This window comes from Primulina tabacum, chromosome 2 (assembly GCF_025594145.1).
Source record: "Primulina tabacum isolate GXHZ01 chromosome 2, ASM2559414v2, whole genome shotgun sequence".
In the NCBI taxonomy this organism is placed as follows: domain Eukaryota; kingdom Viridiplantae; phylum Streptophyta; class Magnoliopsida; order Lamiales; family Gesneriaceae; genus Primulina; species Primulina tabacum.
The window spans coordinates 5,220,899-5,234,646 of record NC_134551.1 but is presented as its reverse complement, the minus strand read 5'-3'; the positions used below and the strand labels follow the sequence as shown (position 1 = coordinate 5,234,646).

Here is a 13,748-nt window from a genome sequence, read left to right as displayed (position 1 = left end):
ATATAATAAAGAATTAAAGATATTAATTAGATGTCCAATTTTATTTTTCTATCGACATGTGTCAATAGTGGATTTGTGGATGAATATTTTATATTTCAAAAATATAATTAGCATTATGTAAGATAAAAATTGAGCAAAAGATTCTATTTTTTTTTTTACAGTTGAAATCTTGTAATTTATTAAGAAGAAGATATATCCGCAATTACAAGTTTAATCAACCACAAAGGAAAAGATCCATGCTCCCAAACAAAATGAGAGGAGGATGAAAAAGCAAAAGCAGCAACCAAGTGAGCCACCCGGTTAGCCGATCTCCTGACATGAAAAAGATGAGAGCTCTCGAGTGCCTCCATAAGTATGCTAATATCCGCAGCAATAGAACCCACATAACTAAGATCCTCTTCTGGCCTTGTGACTGCTTGCACTGCAAGAAGAGAGTCCGAGGTGATTTGATGAATCTGAATGTTGTTCTACCTGGCGACTTTCAAGCCAACCTGGATGGTAAGAAGCTCGGCCATTGTAAGAGATTGGGCCTTGTCAATCAATTCTCCGAAAGCCAAAATCGGTTGCCCCTCATGATCACGAATCACTCCACCGACTGCACAACTAGGATATCCCTCTTTAAAAGCTGCATCCACATCCAACCGGAATTGGTGAACTAACGGGGCAGACCAAGTGCTTTGAGAGCTTATCAAAGTTGACTTTGTGCCGCTCATAACTGAATCACGTGCCGCACGGAATTCCCGGAGCAGATTTTCACACCAATCAGCATCCAATTCTCGAGCCTTGCCATTACATTCATGAAGATAGCGAAGCCTCTCATTCCAAGTGGCCCAAGTACGCATGATAAACAGTTAGAAATCAGGTTTACTCAGCTTCTCCTTCATCCCTAGAAATATATCAAACACGTCTAAGTGGCGAAGCTGCTTAAGAGACGACCAAATCCAGCTTCTTTTCCAACAAGATTTCACAGCCGGGCAAGAAAATAGGGCATGACTGGAAGTATCCCAGTTAAATTGACACAACAAACATCTTCCAGTAACCGGAACATGATGTGCAAGTAAGTTTTGTTCCGTTAGGATAATATTATGAAGCGCTCTCCACCGTAATATTCTGAGCAAAAGATTCTATTAATATTATTAAAAGAACTAATAAATTAATATCTTATGCACTCATATCAATTAAGTCAAATTGCACGACTAATCAATATTATCTTCCCATTATTATATATTAAATGTGAATTAGTTTGTAAGAGAAAATTGGTAAAGCACAAAGTTTAGAAGGTTCGGCGCCGAGAGAGGACGTGAATCTTTCGGAGATTGATGCATGTGCATTTCATATAGGTGTCTATGATAAAGCCAAAATTGTTAGAAATTAGTTTAACATTCTTTACTCTCTTTTTTTAAGAGTCAATTTGTAAAAAATCCTTCCGCGCGTCTTTAAATTAAAATTCAATACTTTAACACAATTTTTTTAAATTAGTCTTGTAACGATATAATTTTAGTTTTAACTCCCCACGAACCCAAAGTTACAATTTTGTCCTTTTATTATTTAAAAAATATATAATTTTATCAACAAAAATTACATATGTTTTCTTCATTTAAAATATAATTAAATAAATTATTTCTCAATTATCATAGGATAAGAGTAAATACTTATTTTGACATACAAAGTACCTATTATGGATTTCAGATACTTGATTTCGCTTTTTGAATACTTCAAATGTATAAGAAAATACTATATTTTCGAGTAATCACCACAAATTCGGTCATTGTTGGTCTTCTCATGAAAAATACATTATGATAAGTTATTAATGTAATTTTATTTTTTAAAAAAAACATAGTTCACCACTCATCATGAAACAAGATTAGATATTTATTTTGACCTATAAAGTACCTATATTTTTGGAGTTCCAAATGCTTAATTTGACTCTTTGAATACTCCAAATGTGTAAAATAAAAAAAAAAACTGGATTTTCGAGCAATCACCATAACTTCTGTAATTTTTAGTCTTTTCATTAAAATTGTGTTAGGATAACTTACTCATATCATCTAATTTTTGAAAAAACACAGTTTCTCACTAATCATAGGAATTAGAAAAATAATTATTTTGATCGATATCTGGAATCCCAAAATAGATACTTTATCGGTCAAAATAAGTATTTTCTAATTCCATGATTAGTGAGAAACTGTGTTTTTTTCAAAAATTAGATGATACGAATAAGTCCTCCTAACGCAATTTCAATGAAAATACTAACAATTACAGAATTTTTGGTGATTGCTCTTAAATCCAGTATTTCTTACTAATTTGGAGTATTAAAAAAAGTCCAATTAAGCATTTGGAACTCCAACATAGGTATTTTGTATGTCAAAATAAATATCTAAACTTATTTCATGATAAGTGATAAACTATATTTTTTTTTAAAAAAAAATGACATGAATAAGTTATCATAATGTATTCTTCATGAAAAGACCAACAATGACTGAATTTGTGGTGATTATTCAAAAATATAGTATTTCCTTATACATTTGGAGCATTCAAAGGACGAAATCAAGTATCTGACACACCCTAATAGTACTTTGCATGTCAAAATAAGTATTTACTCTTATTCCATGATAATTGAGAAATAATTTTTTTAAAAAATTATATTTTAGATGAAGAAAACATATGTAATTTTGTGGATTACATTATATTTTTTTAAATAATAAAAGGGCAAAATTGTAACTTTGGGTTTATAAGGAGTTAAAACTAAAATTATATCATTGTCATGTACTAAATCTTAAAAAATTGTGGTGAGGTACTGAATTTTAATTCAAAAATGTGCAGAGGGATTTTTCACAAATTTACCTTTTTTTAAAACCATATTATATTTTTTATTCCATTAATACTAATATATGAGTAGATCTCTTGTGAGGCGGTCTCACGAATCTTTATCTGTGAGATAGGTCAATCCCTACCGATATTCATAATAAAAAGTAATACACTTAGCTTAAAAAGTAATACTTTTTCATGGTTGACCCAAATAAGAGAGCTGTCTCACAAAATACGACCCGCACACAAGTTTTTTGCTTTAGTGTGTGTGTGAGAGCTTAAATTTAGGAAAGAAACAGCACGAAGAGTGGAGCAATTTATGCAACTATGTTTTATATATATATATATATATATATGTATGTATATACTCACACTCTATGAACTTAGATACTTATGTCTAGATGTCTTGAGTTCGAATGTTAAAGAAGCTAAAAAAATCAATTCTAGGGATGAGATAATGGAGTGATGACGCATACCCATGAAAACACTAGACCCAAGATCCAGGATAACTCATTATCGTTACAAAATTTAACACATCCCATAGGTGTCCGCTGTTTTTGATGTGAGATCGCATATTTTGTGAGAGGAGTACACAAATTCAGAGACTATGACTATCATTACATCGAGTGTAATTTATTCTGTGTAGCACAACCTTCGCCTAAATGTTAAATGTAACTCATGCGAAGTAGAATAATATAGTGTCACAATTTGGAAAACAATACGAATTCATTGTACAATGATTGGCTAAAAGAGAATGAAATAGTTATTCAATAATTGTATGTTCAATGACTGATTTGAAACATGAGATGTCGCCTGGGCTTAACTTTTTGAAACAAAATGAAAGATTCGTTTCTTTTCAAAATATTTGGATTTGACAATATTTGAAATGTTTCATAAAAATGTACTTTAAATGTTTAAATTGAAATTGATATTTAATTCTGAACTCAAAATCTTAATTTTTATTATTATTATTATTTCGATCGAGAGTCAATTTCAGCTTTTTAAAAAAATGAAAATTAAAATTTTAAGCTTGAGATTCTTGTTTTTATTTGAACATGTACATAATTTTGCATTTTATATAAAATAATAAAAATATAAATAAAATTTTAAGTTTAAAAAGATCTTTCTATAATGGACAAGTCCAGCAGCAGGCTGTTCCCGATCTAGCTAATACATGGTTCAGTATGTGGGGAACTGATAAATGGGGTACATAATTGTGATAAATGATTCGCTCTAAAGTGGGGTACAAAATGCCATTTTTGGTATTTTGCAGGTTTAAATTGTGAATTTGGTATTTTTTTTAATGGTTTCAACTTTCAAACAAAATAATACATACCTTCCCAAACCTGATCTGAGTGCCAAGGATTTCTTGCCCTAGTGAACCACTAGGGTGATCTTGATTCAAATCCCACCGGTTGCATGAAATGTTTAATTAGTTTGTTAAATTATATTTAGGCAAGTAAACAACCCGTTGTACAAGTCTACGGTTTTAGTCGCTGGCAGGCCAGCAGGGCGTGAGCGCGGCGGGAACGGGCTTCAATTTTGCTTTGATAGGAATCATTTGAGTACGAATCCATTCGCATACGAACAATTGTATCATTCATGATAAACATGTTACCATTGGATTACGATGAACTAAGCACCACCAAACTTTATATTGATGCGATATATAAGTAACATTGTCTTGTCCATATGAGAATAATTTCATTTTCTTGTTCTTTTCCTCCAACCTTATCTGTTTAAACAGACACGAAAAGTCTATAATCGTTTCAGCCAGTGAGGCCTGAAAAGATAACATTTTCCGAAAAGATTTAATGATTACGTTTCTAAACCAAATTAATTATTTTTAAAAATTAAGCTACGGCACGAGCACAACCCAAGAAAACATGTCATTTTTTAAAATGTTAAACGTAAAATTTCAGAAATTTTCGAAAAATCCGCAGTGGCCTGTCAAAAACTAAAAGGGTAATTATACAGTTGAAAGATCTTGTTGCAGCTAACATGTAAAGGCATTCATATGAATGAATTAATGAAAGTATGGATTCTTCTCTCAATTTCTGGTTACTTATGAAGATGCTGCAGATATATTTACGTAATATTTATTTTTCAGACAGGACCACTGCAAATTTTTGAATCGTTTTAGAATTGTTGCTGTCAACTGTCGACCGATAGTCACTCTCCAATTTGAATTCCAATGTGAAAATCCCTCTCGATTCGAATGCAGATAGAATATAATATTAATCTATATATATAACAATATAAAATATATTTATCTTAATATAAATATTTATTATATAAGAAAAACATGTTTTTTTTTTCTTTTTGAAAACGAAAATTATGTTTTAAATACAAGCATTAATCGTTGGCATAGACACAACAATAATTTCAATGCGATATTTTTTATCCAAGGACCTATCTTATCTTCAAATTTTCATTAAATTTCGTAAAATACAGAGATCTTCTCGATACGTCAAAGTCGCTTACATGAATCCTCACACGAACGAAAGGTGTTGGAAACAATTGATTTTCATTTTATCAAAAATGATTCAACTATATATCATCTTCTACCTGCATGCAGCTGGCAACAATATTATATTGGTGTATTAAATCAATCTACACCGATTAACTCCTAAAGGGAAAAAATACAAGATAAAAATTGGACCAAGTTCACCTTTAATATCTAAAAACCAATAAACTTAAACACCTGAAGAAGAAGCATTAATATGTGAAGATGATGACGATGAAGAAGAACAGCCAACAACTTTCTCCACAACTATTTCAACTTCATTTTCTAGTGAAGATAAACAAGGGCTGCAGATTGAGGAATAAGTGGAAGAAGAGAAAGATAGAGGAGAAGTCAAAGAGTTCAGCGTGGTATTTGAAGAAGATGAGCAAGCTGGCTCATCAATGGCGGATTTTATAGAATCGGGAGCAACTAAAGAGAGGTGCAACAACAAATCTACAAAAGCTCCGATAACATATCCATGGTTAGTTCGGCCATTAACTCGAAGGTACCAAGTCAGAAGCTCCTCCAAGCATTTCCGATCCTTTAAACCGTGAGCCTCCACCATTTCCTCCATAGAAGCCCTGAAATCCGAGAACGGATCCCTTGAATCCATAGCCAAGATGGAGGCAGTTTCTTTGTACGGAAAATCATGGCCAGTTCTTGATTCTTCCAGGATGGAGTTCGTCTCTCCAGGCTCGAAGAACAGCCTGTCGGATGATCTCAGCCCTCGAACCACCGCAGATGGATCAATGTTAGCCTCCTCGTAGAAGAAACTTCCTTCAGAATAATCTGGAATAATTTCTGTGAATTCAAGATATGCGGAGTTCATGGGTTTGTATAAGTCTTCGTTTGGGTCCGCTCTGAAAGAGAGGGTTTTGGGGTTGCTGACGCAGGCTGGCCACTGCCAAGAAGTGTCGGAGGCCGAGGCGGCGGTGTCGGCGGTCTTGAAAAGAAATGGGAACTTCATTTTCTTACCCATTTGGGGAATGGTAAATTTCAGGGGGACTTGGGAGTGAGGAAAAGATGTAGTCTAAGATAGTGATGTAATATTTTAATGTTGTCTGTTCTTTACTCGCTCAACAGCATTTAAAGCGAACAGAAATGGTAGGTTCACTTCAACGGCAGATTTTCAAGTATGAAATAGGTCAATATAAAAGAGAAACTATATTTAATGCTGTCCTGTTAGCTTATAATAAATATGATCTAATAATATTCAAAGTGAAATAATTTTTTTTTTGTATTTTGAAATATTGAACATATAATTTGAATATTCTTCGATATATTTGTTCCGTTCCCGTTCTTATGTAAATGATATCATTTAGCAAGAACAGTTTTGACACGGTGATGAGGTATGTATTAAAGGTTCAAAATGTTGAATTGTAAAATCCAATACTTGTACATTTCATTAATTAAAATTGTTTCGTTTGTTGTCTAATACTATTCAACATGTATTAAAAAAAAGACTACACCAAGAGTTATAACATATGGTAATTGTGAAATCAAATCTTTTAAACTGCATAGCAGTCGAAGCGTCATGGTTCGATCGCTCTTTTCAGCAAGGATAATTATTGCACCTCAACAATTTCTCTCTCAGTTTGTCTATCAGTATCTTCCTTATATTTTATCAGTCTGACTTTGTAATCAGTTAGGTTCTTAGTTCACTTTTTCTCTTTCAATTCAGTTCGATTAGATTATGTAATTACCCTTTGAATGGATGATCTTATTAAATTACCGAAATTTAAATTATAACATCTTATTTTTCGTTTTTTCAGTTTAAATGTGAATGACGTGTGGCACTGTGGGGCATTGCCTCCACAGGATCTGGACCATTGATTTTAAAGAAATTGGTAGACCCCACATATACTTGATTAAAATTGGATCTTTGATTTCTCACGGGGCAGTGCCCTACGAAGTTGGGTGAAATTTTGCGGCAAACTGGGTCATCCAATGAGTACATGAAGCACAATAGGAGGTAGGTGAGTTCTTTTATTTCGTGAGTACGTTCTTAACGCTTTTGAATTAAATCGCTTATATTTATATGGTGTCAAAGTGTTAGAGAATTTTTGGGCTTTTGAGTTTGAATATTTGATTGATTTTGATGCGGAAACAAGTTTATTAATAAATGTTTGTATTATGGATGAGAATATATTTTTTCCCTTATAATTTTAAAAAGTGGAAAGGCTCATGTTTTACATTTTTCTCCATAATTAAGTAATATGTATAAAGGTGTGATATGTTGTCTACGTCCACCAAGTTCATCCATTTGTTTTAATTATATTCAATATATGAGTGTCATCTTATTAGTGGTATTGTTCATCCATTATGATCACCCACCGTATCAACCTCCGTACCTACGAATAAGTTGACACTTACCTATTGGATATACAATTTAGATATATTTCATCACATTCAATACTTATCGTATATTTTACATAATTACGGATTTTATCCACTAGAAATAAATTGACAATCAGATTGCCCATCAAGTTCTTAATTAACCTCTCATGCCAAAGCCCTAAATTCTAATCATTTCGTGTGCTTGAATAAGGTTATCAGGTTTGTACTTGGAATTGCATTGCTTAATTCTGGGGAATATTGCCGATGTCATACTCGGAGGTTAATGGCAAGTGACATTAGCATGTATATATTATGAAAACGTTGCCATATGGTAAAATTATTGAATTTACAAATCTTTACTGGTCATATCATCCTTTTATCAGGCGAAAAGAAACTCGAACTCGAACTCGAACTCAAATCATTATGGTGCAACGCCGACTGGGGTACAAGCCCGTATCTACTGGTCATATCATGGAAGAAAGGCATTTGATATGAAATTCAAATTTTATGAGGCGCGGGGTTAAAAAGAGACACCAAATGGAGTGGAAAATCATGTGAAGTATATTAATGAGTAGAAAAGCCTACGTCTCGTGCAGCAGATGTATGCTATCACACAAACATTATAGTACACAAAATTAATAACATATTTCTTTCAAAAAAATTTAAATAATATATCAAGATTAGTATATCTCAAATAGATAGCTTTGGATTGGGGAGTTTGATTTCACTCACATCCCATATAGTCAAAATTATTTAAATTATAAGGAATTTTTAAAAGTAACTGTATCATTATTTTGATTTTGATCTCAAGCTAGCTGATTAGTTCTCCCTATGTTGTTAGTTGTTACTTATCAAGCTATGCCGGATCACTTGGCCAACATTAGAATTTAGAATCTTGGCAAAAACTTGTGTGAGACGGTCTCACGGGTCGTATTTTGTGAGACGGATCTCACCTTTTAGTCATCCATGAAAAAGTATTATTTTTTATGCTAAGAGTATTACTTTTTTATTGTGAATATCGGTAGGGTTGACCTGTCTCACAGATAAAGATTCGTGAGACCGTCTCACAAAAGACATACTCTAAATTTTTTTAAACAATGAATAATTTGTTGCACACTATTTCAACAAGTATAACTGATTTTAAAATATTTTTATGCAATTCGCCACACTCATAATATTTACGAGTCGAATGACTGCGTGTGGAAATGTTTCCGATGTAATGATGGAAAAAAAATATTTGACGATTGAGTTAAATGATCCAATGATAAAATCAAGTCATCCATAACATATGTTTAACTCGTCGAAGAGTCATCAACGTGTATTTGACGAAGTCCCTCCAACGTTTAAATCAAAGTTAGGAATGACTATGGATATATGAACTTTTGTCCCTTTTATGTTAGGAGCTGATTTAACAGGCTAATTATCAACAACCTTCGCTTTATATAAATGAAAGGGCAGGGATCGTTGCGAAAAAACAATTTTAAATATATATAATTTCATTGTCTCAAATACACCAAAACATGTGTTTCTTCCTCTTTTATTTTCTTTTTTTTTTTAAATTTTTTTAATTTTTATTTTTTTTTTGAGTGGATCCTTGTTAAGTGAATGTACAAGCATTAATAGGTAATACATCATCGCTCTTTGCCTTTAAGCTCGAGAAGCGAACTCCTCGAAGATGAGCTTAATTACGCCTTCGGGCCTTTTTAAAAAATTGATTTCGGGCTTGGTTAGTGATGGACCCATCTGACTAGAGGTCCAAACAATTGCTGAAGTTGCATTGTAAAATGGGCCAGAAGCACTTGATACATTTTGTCTGCTTTGAATTATATAAAATTGGATTATAAATAAATTGAAATTCATTGAAGCTTTGAATCTATTGCATTTGAAGGTAGAGATTTCAAATTCATTTGTTTGTTTGGACAAATCCATTTGATAATGAATTTCAAATATCAAATAAATGTTTTTTGAGTCATCGTGGTAAATTTCAAATTCATCTGAATCAATTCAAATAATTCCCTAAAATCCAAAACCTTCCCTAATATATGATTATTTAAATGTTCGTCATATAATGTGTTGACTATAATTCAATATAATACTTTATTTTACGGATGTGATGAAAAGTTGAACGTAGATCATATAAAAGGAATTTTGAAAGTCGGGCTGAAAAAGTGTTTTAAAAATATAATTATAAAAAATTATGAGTATATATTTTTGTGTGCTTTTAAAATTAAAATAAAATATATGATACGATTAAATAAGATTCTTAAATTTATTGATTTCTATTCATATAAATAATACGATTAAAAACATAGATAACTTAAGCATAATTAAAATATAACAAAAGTATTATTTTTACCAATTATGTAATTTTAGTGTGTGTTTTTATACTATGTTTTGCACGATTGGGAATTTAAACATAAAAAATGATTTTATTTTTCAAATTACTATCGTATATATTTTAAGATCGAGTGTTTGCCGCTTTACTAAAACCTATAGTTAGTTGTAATGGTGCAACTCAAATATTTTAAACCGCACAACAGTTCAAGCACCACGGTTCGATCGCTCTACCAAGCAGGGACAATTATTGCACCAGCAATCTTCCTCGCGATAATTATACTACTTGCAATCAATGACAATCGAACCCGTGACCTTGGTTCTGATACCAATTGTAGAACCGAGCGCTTGTCGCTTTACCAAAAGCTATAGCTAGTGATAATGGTGTAACTCAAATATTTTAAACCGCACAACAGCTCAAGCACCACGATTCGATCGCTCTACCAAACAAAGACAATTATTACACCCATCATATATAATCATCGTATATTAAAAATCAATAAATCATAGTATAATTGGAAACCATCACATCTCTTTCTTTCAGTTTCCCAATTAATTTCTTATTTGTCATGTAATAATCATGCACCGTCACTTACTCGTTACATCCCTTTCTACAGCCTATTTTTCAAATTCAAAATTAAAATTAAAATAAATAACCTCATCTTCAAATCATAAATAATTAATTAATTAATTGTTTTCTTAAAAATCCAAACTAGAACAGAGATTGAAGCCAGGGTCAGTCTTTCAATTTTTTTTCTCTATACTTATGTTTTTCTATATAATATAAAATGTTTTTATTCCAATTTCTAAAATTTTATTTCAACTTTAAATAAAATACCTTTAGATTCAATTTATCTCACCACATGACGTAAAACAAATAAAGTTACCAAGTTATCCTTGCCTTACTCCTAACAATCCCTTTTTTTAAAAAATAAATAAATAAATCTATTTAACCTATCATAATATTTAAAGGCTTCACATACTTGGCACGTGGCAACGTTTCGCTGATTATTTTATTAAATTGTAACATGGACGTTGAACTACTTGGGCAGGCATGCATTCATTTTAATGATGCTGCTAAATTTAATTAATTTTATAGCTTCACGTGTTATGGATATATGCCAAATATAACACTACAACAAAAATATAAATCAACAATGCATCTACTAAAACCGTTGTCGTATGCTTTTTAAGAACGGTTTTAGTGAAAACTGTTGTCCTAGATGCGTATTTTAAGCAAAAGACAACGGTTTTATAAAAACTGTTGTCTTTTCGGGGTCAAAGACAACGGATTTTAGAGTCAATGACAATGGTTCTATAAAATAGTTGTCTTTGAGCGTGTTTTTTGGACAATCAACAACGATTTTCTACGACCGTTGTTGATTAGAGTGATTTTAACAACGAATTTAGCGACGGTTTTGCTGATACCGTCGCTACAATTAGCGACAATTCAGCAAAATTAGCTATGATTTTAGCAAAACTCGTCGCTAATTTAAAAATAGCGACAGTTTTGCTTACAACCGTCGCTAAATTTAGCGACGATATATAATCCGTCGCTATAAATAGCGACAGTTTTAAGTAAAATCGTCGCATGTTTTAAATTAGCGACGGTTTTGCTTATAACCGTCGAAACCGTCGTTAAATACAGCGACGGTTATAAGCAAAACTGTCGCATGTTTAAAAATGCGACGGTTTTCGGTTAAACCGTCGCTAATTTAACACACATCACTTCACAACACTTAAAATTTTTCTATTTTACACGATTTTAACACTTCAGAACACTTAAAAAAAAATTTTCTTACACGATTTTAGTTTCGATTTAGGGTAAATTTTTTCTCATTAATTTTTGGTAAATTTTTAAGTGTTAGTTAAAATCATGAATATTGTTAGCCTATTCAAATTGTAAGTTTTTTAGATTTATCATATTATCAAAAGAATTTTTTTTTATTTTACTGAAAATATTAGCGACGGAAATCATGAACCATCTGTCGCTAGTTAGCGACGGTTTTACATAAATCCAGTCGCAAGTTGTAGCTACAACAACGGATAAAAACCGTTGTCTTTGAGCGCATCCTTTAACCACAGGGGCTTTTAACAATGGTTTTAAAATACATAACCGTTGTCGTAGGCCTTTTTTTTTTGGTAGTGTAATTTTGGACACATTCAATATTAATATAATATATATTCAGAAAAATAATTGTGGAGTTGAACTGCTTGGGAGGACTTTTATTTACGGCAATATATCGATTGCCAAATATTTCTTAATTTATCTTCACATGTTACCAATCTTATCAAAGCATGAAAATTTACAAATATCTTATTGCAAGAAAATTCAATGAATATTGAACTACTCTTTCAGATTTTATGATATATAAAGAAGACCTGAATGTAATAACAATGTAAGAAAGAAGAAAACATGCATAGTATATTACCTAATACAAGAAAAATTTGGGCACATCAACATAGTTTTCTGCTAAAGATGGCACAAATCTTCATCAAGACTAATGTTACATTGGAGCAAGATGCAAATTATTATACGCTTACTGGACTAGAGATGAAGCTTAATTAAAGAGTGCTACTTGCATATATATATTGAAGACTTAGAAGATTGGTTTCCTTTTTAATGTTCACCATGCCAATTTATATAATAAATCTTAACTCTTCTTCGTCTTCCGGGTGTAATTATCATGGAGGACATCAAGCAGTACGCTGCTTTTACATTTCGGGCACCTTGGATCATCCTCAGCTAGCATCACGTACATCAGGCATCTTGGGCACCCGACGAGCACCATGGATGTCTCCTCGGGGTTCGTCGACTCTCGGATGGAATAGTGGTCGGGTTGATTCGGCTCGGACGACACGCACGAGCTCTGAGGGGATGTTGAAGACACGGTCGATGATGATCGGCTCGGGGACTCCACTACATGGTCACTGATCATTCTTGGGGGTGACAAATTTAACTTGAGGTCCAGTTGTGGTCCATTTCTTGGATTCATCTTTTGTAGTTTTCTACTCAAAACTTCTAGATTAACAACAACAAAATATCAGATGGAATATTATTAATAAGTTTATGATATATATATATATATAGGGTTTCAAGTCAGCTTTAAAGTAAATCAGAAACAATAACTGAGTCGATTCTTCGGAGTGCTTACCGGCGTGAGGGGTTTTAAATCTAGAGACGTCGAAGAAAGGCGGTGGCGGCCGATCGTGGTGATGACGGTAGAGTGTACGCCATTTTACATGGGCTTGTTAGAGTAGTTTTGAACCTCCAAATCCATGCTATATATAAAGAGAGTTGATAAGTGAGAGATATCGGATTGCTTTGAAGCTTAATTAATGTATGTGTGGAGCAATTGTGACGTGAGAAAGGAAGTACTAATAGAGGAATTATAATGGAAGTCTAGAGAGTGAATGGCTTAATTTTGGTAGGGGGGCGGGATAGGATATATATATATATATATATATATATATATATATATATATATATGCGTGCGCGCGCGTGTATATATTATATAAAAACAAAATGTAATAAATTTTCTTAATAAGATATGCAACCACCAATATTATAATTTTCCTATATAGATCTAAAGTCTTGCTTATGTAAGATGCCCATGTTGTCGTAACCGTGGAGTATGAATTCTATATAAAATATGTTGCATATCCACTACTAATTTGACTTTTTATTTATTTTTATTATTGTTTTTGCTCTTGAAAATTAATATTCTAGAAAACATGGATGCTTAAGATCATTGACCTTCAT

The 13,748-nt window shown here is 32.3% G+C and overlaps 1 protein-coding gene and 1 long non-coding RNA gene across 2 annotated transcripts; both read right to left on the bottom strand.

The window, feature by feature from the left end:
* Nucleotides 1-5,284: 5,284 nt before the first annotated feature.
* LOC142537325 (transcription repressor OFP15-like) lies at nt 5,285-6,482 on the bottom strand. Its single transcript, XM_075642863.1, has one exon. It carries the CDS (start codon nt 6,291-6,293, stop codon nt 5,505-5,507), a length of 789 nt encoding a protein of 262 aa, XP_075498978.1. The 5' UTR covers nt 6,294-6,482; the 3' UTR covers nt 5,285-5,504.
* A 5,750-nt stretch (nt 6,483-12,232) lies between these two features.
* Nucleotides 12,233-13,388, bottom strand: LOC142537324 (uncharacterized). Its single transcript, XR_012818521.1, has 3 exons — nt 13,141-13,388; nt 12,368-13,007; nt 12,233-12,301 (listed from the first exon to the last, which is right to left on the bottom strand). It is a non-coding gene; the product is annotated as an uncharacterized LOC142537324 (long non-coding RNA).
* Between the last annotated feature and the right edge of the window lie 360 nt (nt 13,389-13,748).

Excerpts from the sequence above, each read along its gene's own strand:
- LOC142537325 (XM_075642863.1), bottom strand. The coding sequence starts at position 6,293 with ATGGGTAAGAAAATGAAGTTCCCATTTCTTTTCAAGACCGCCGACACC.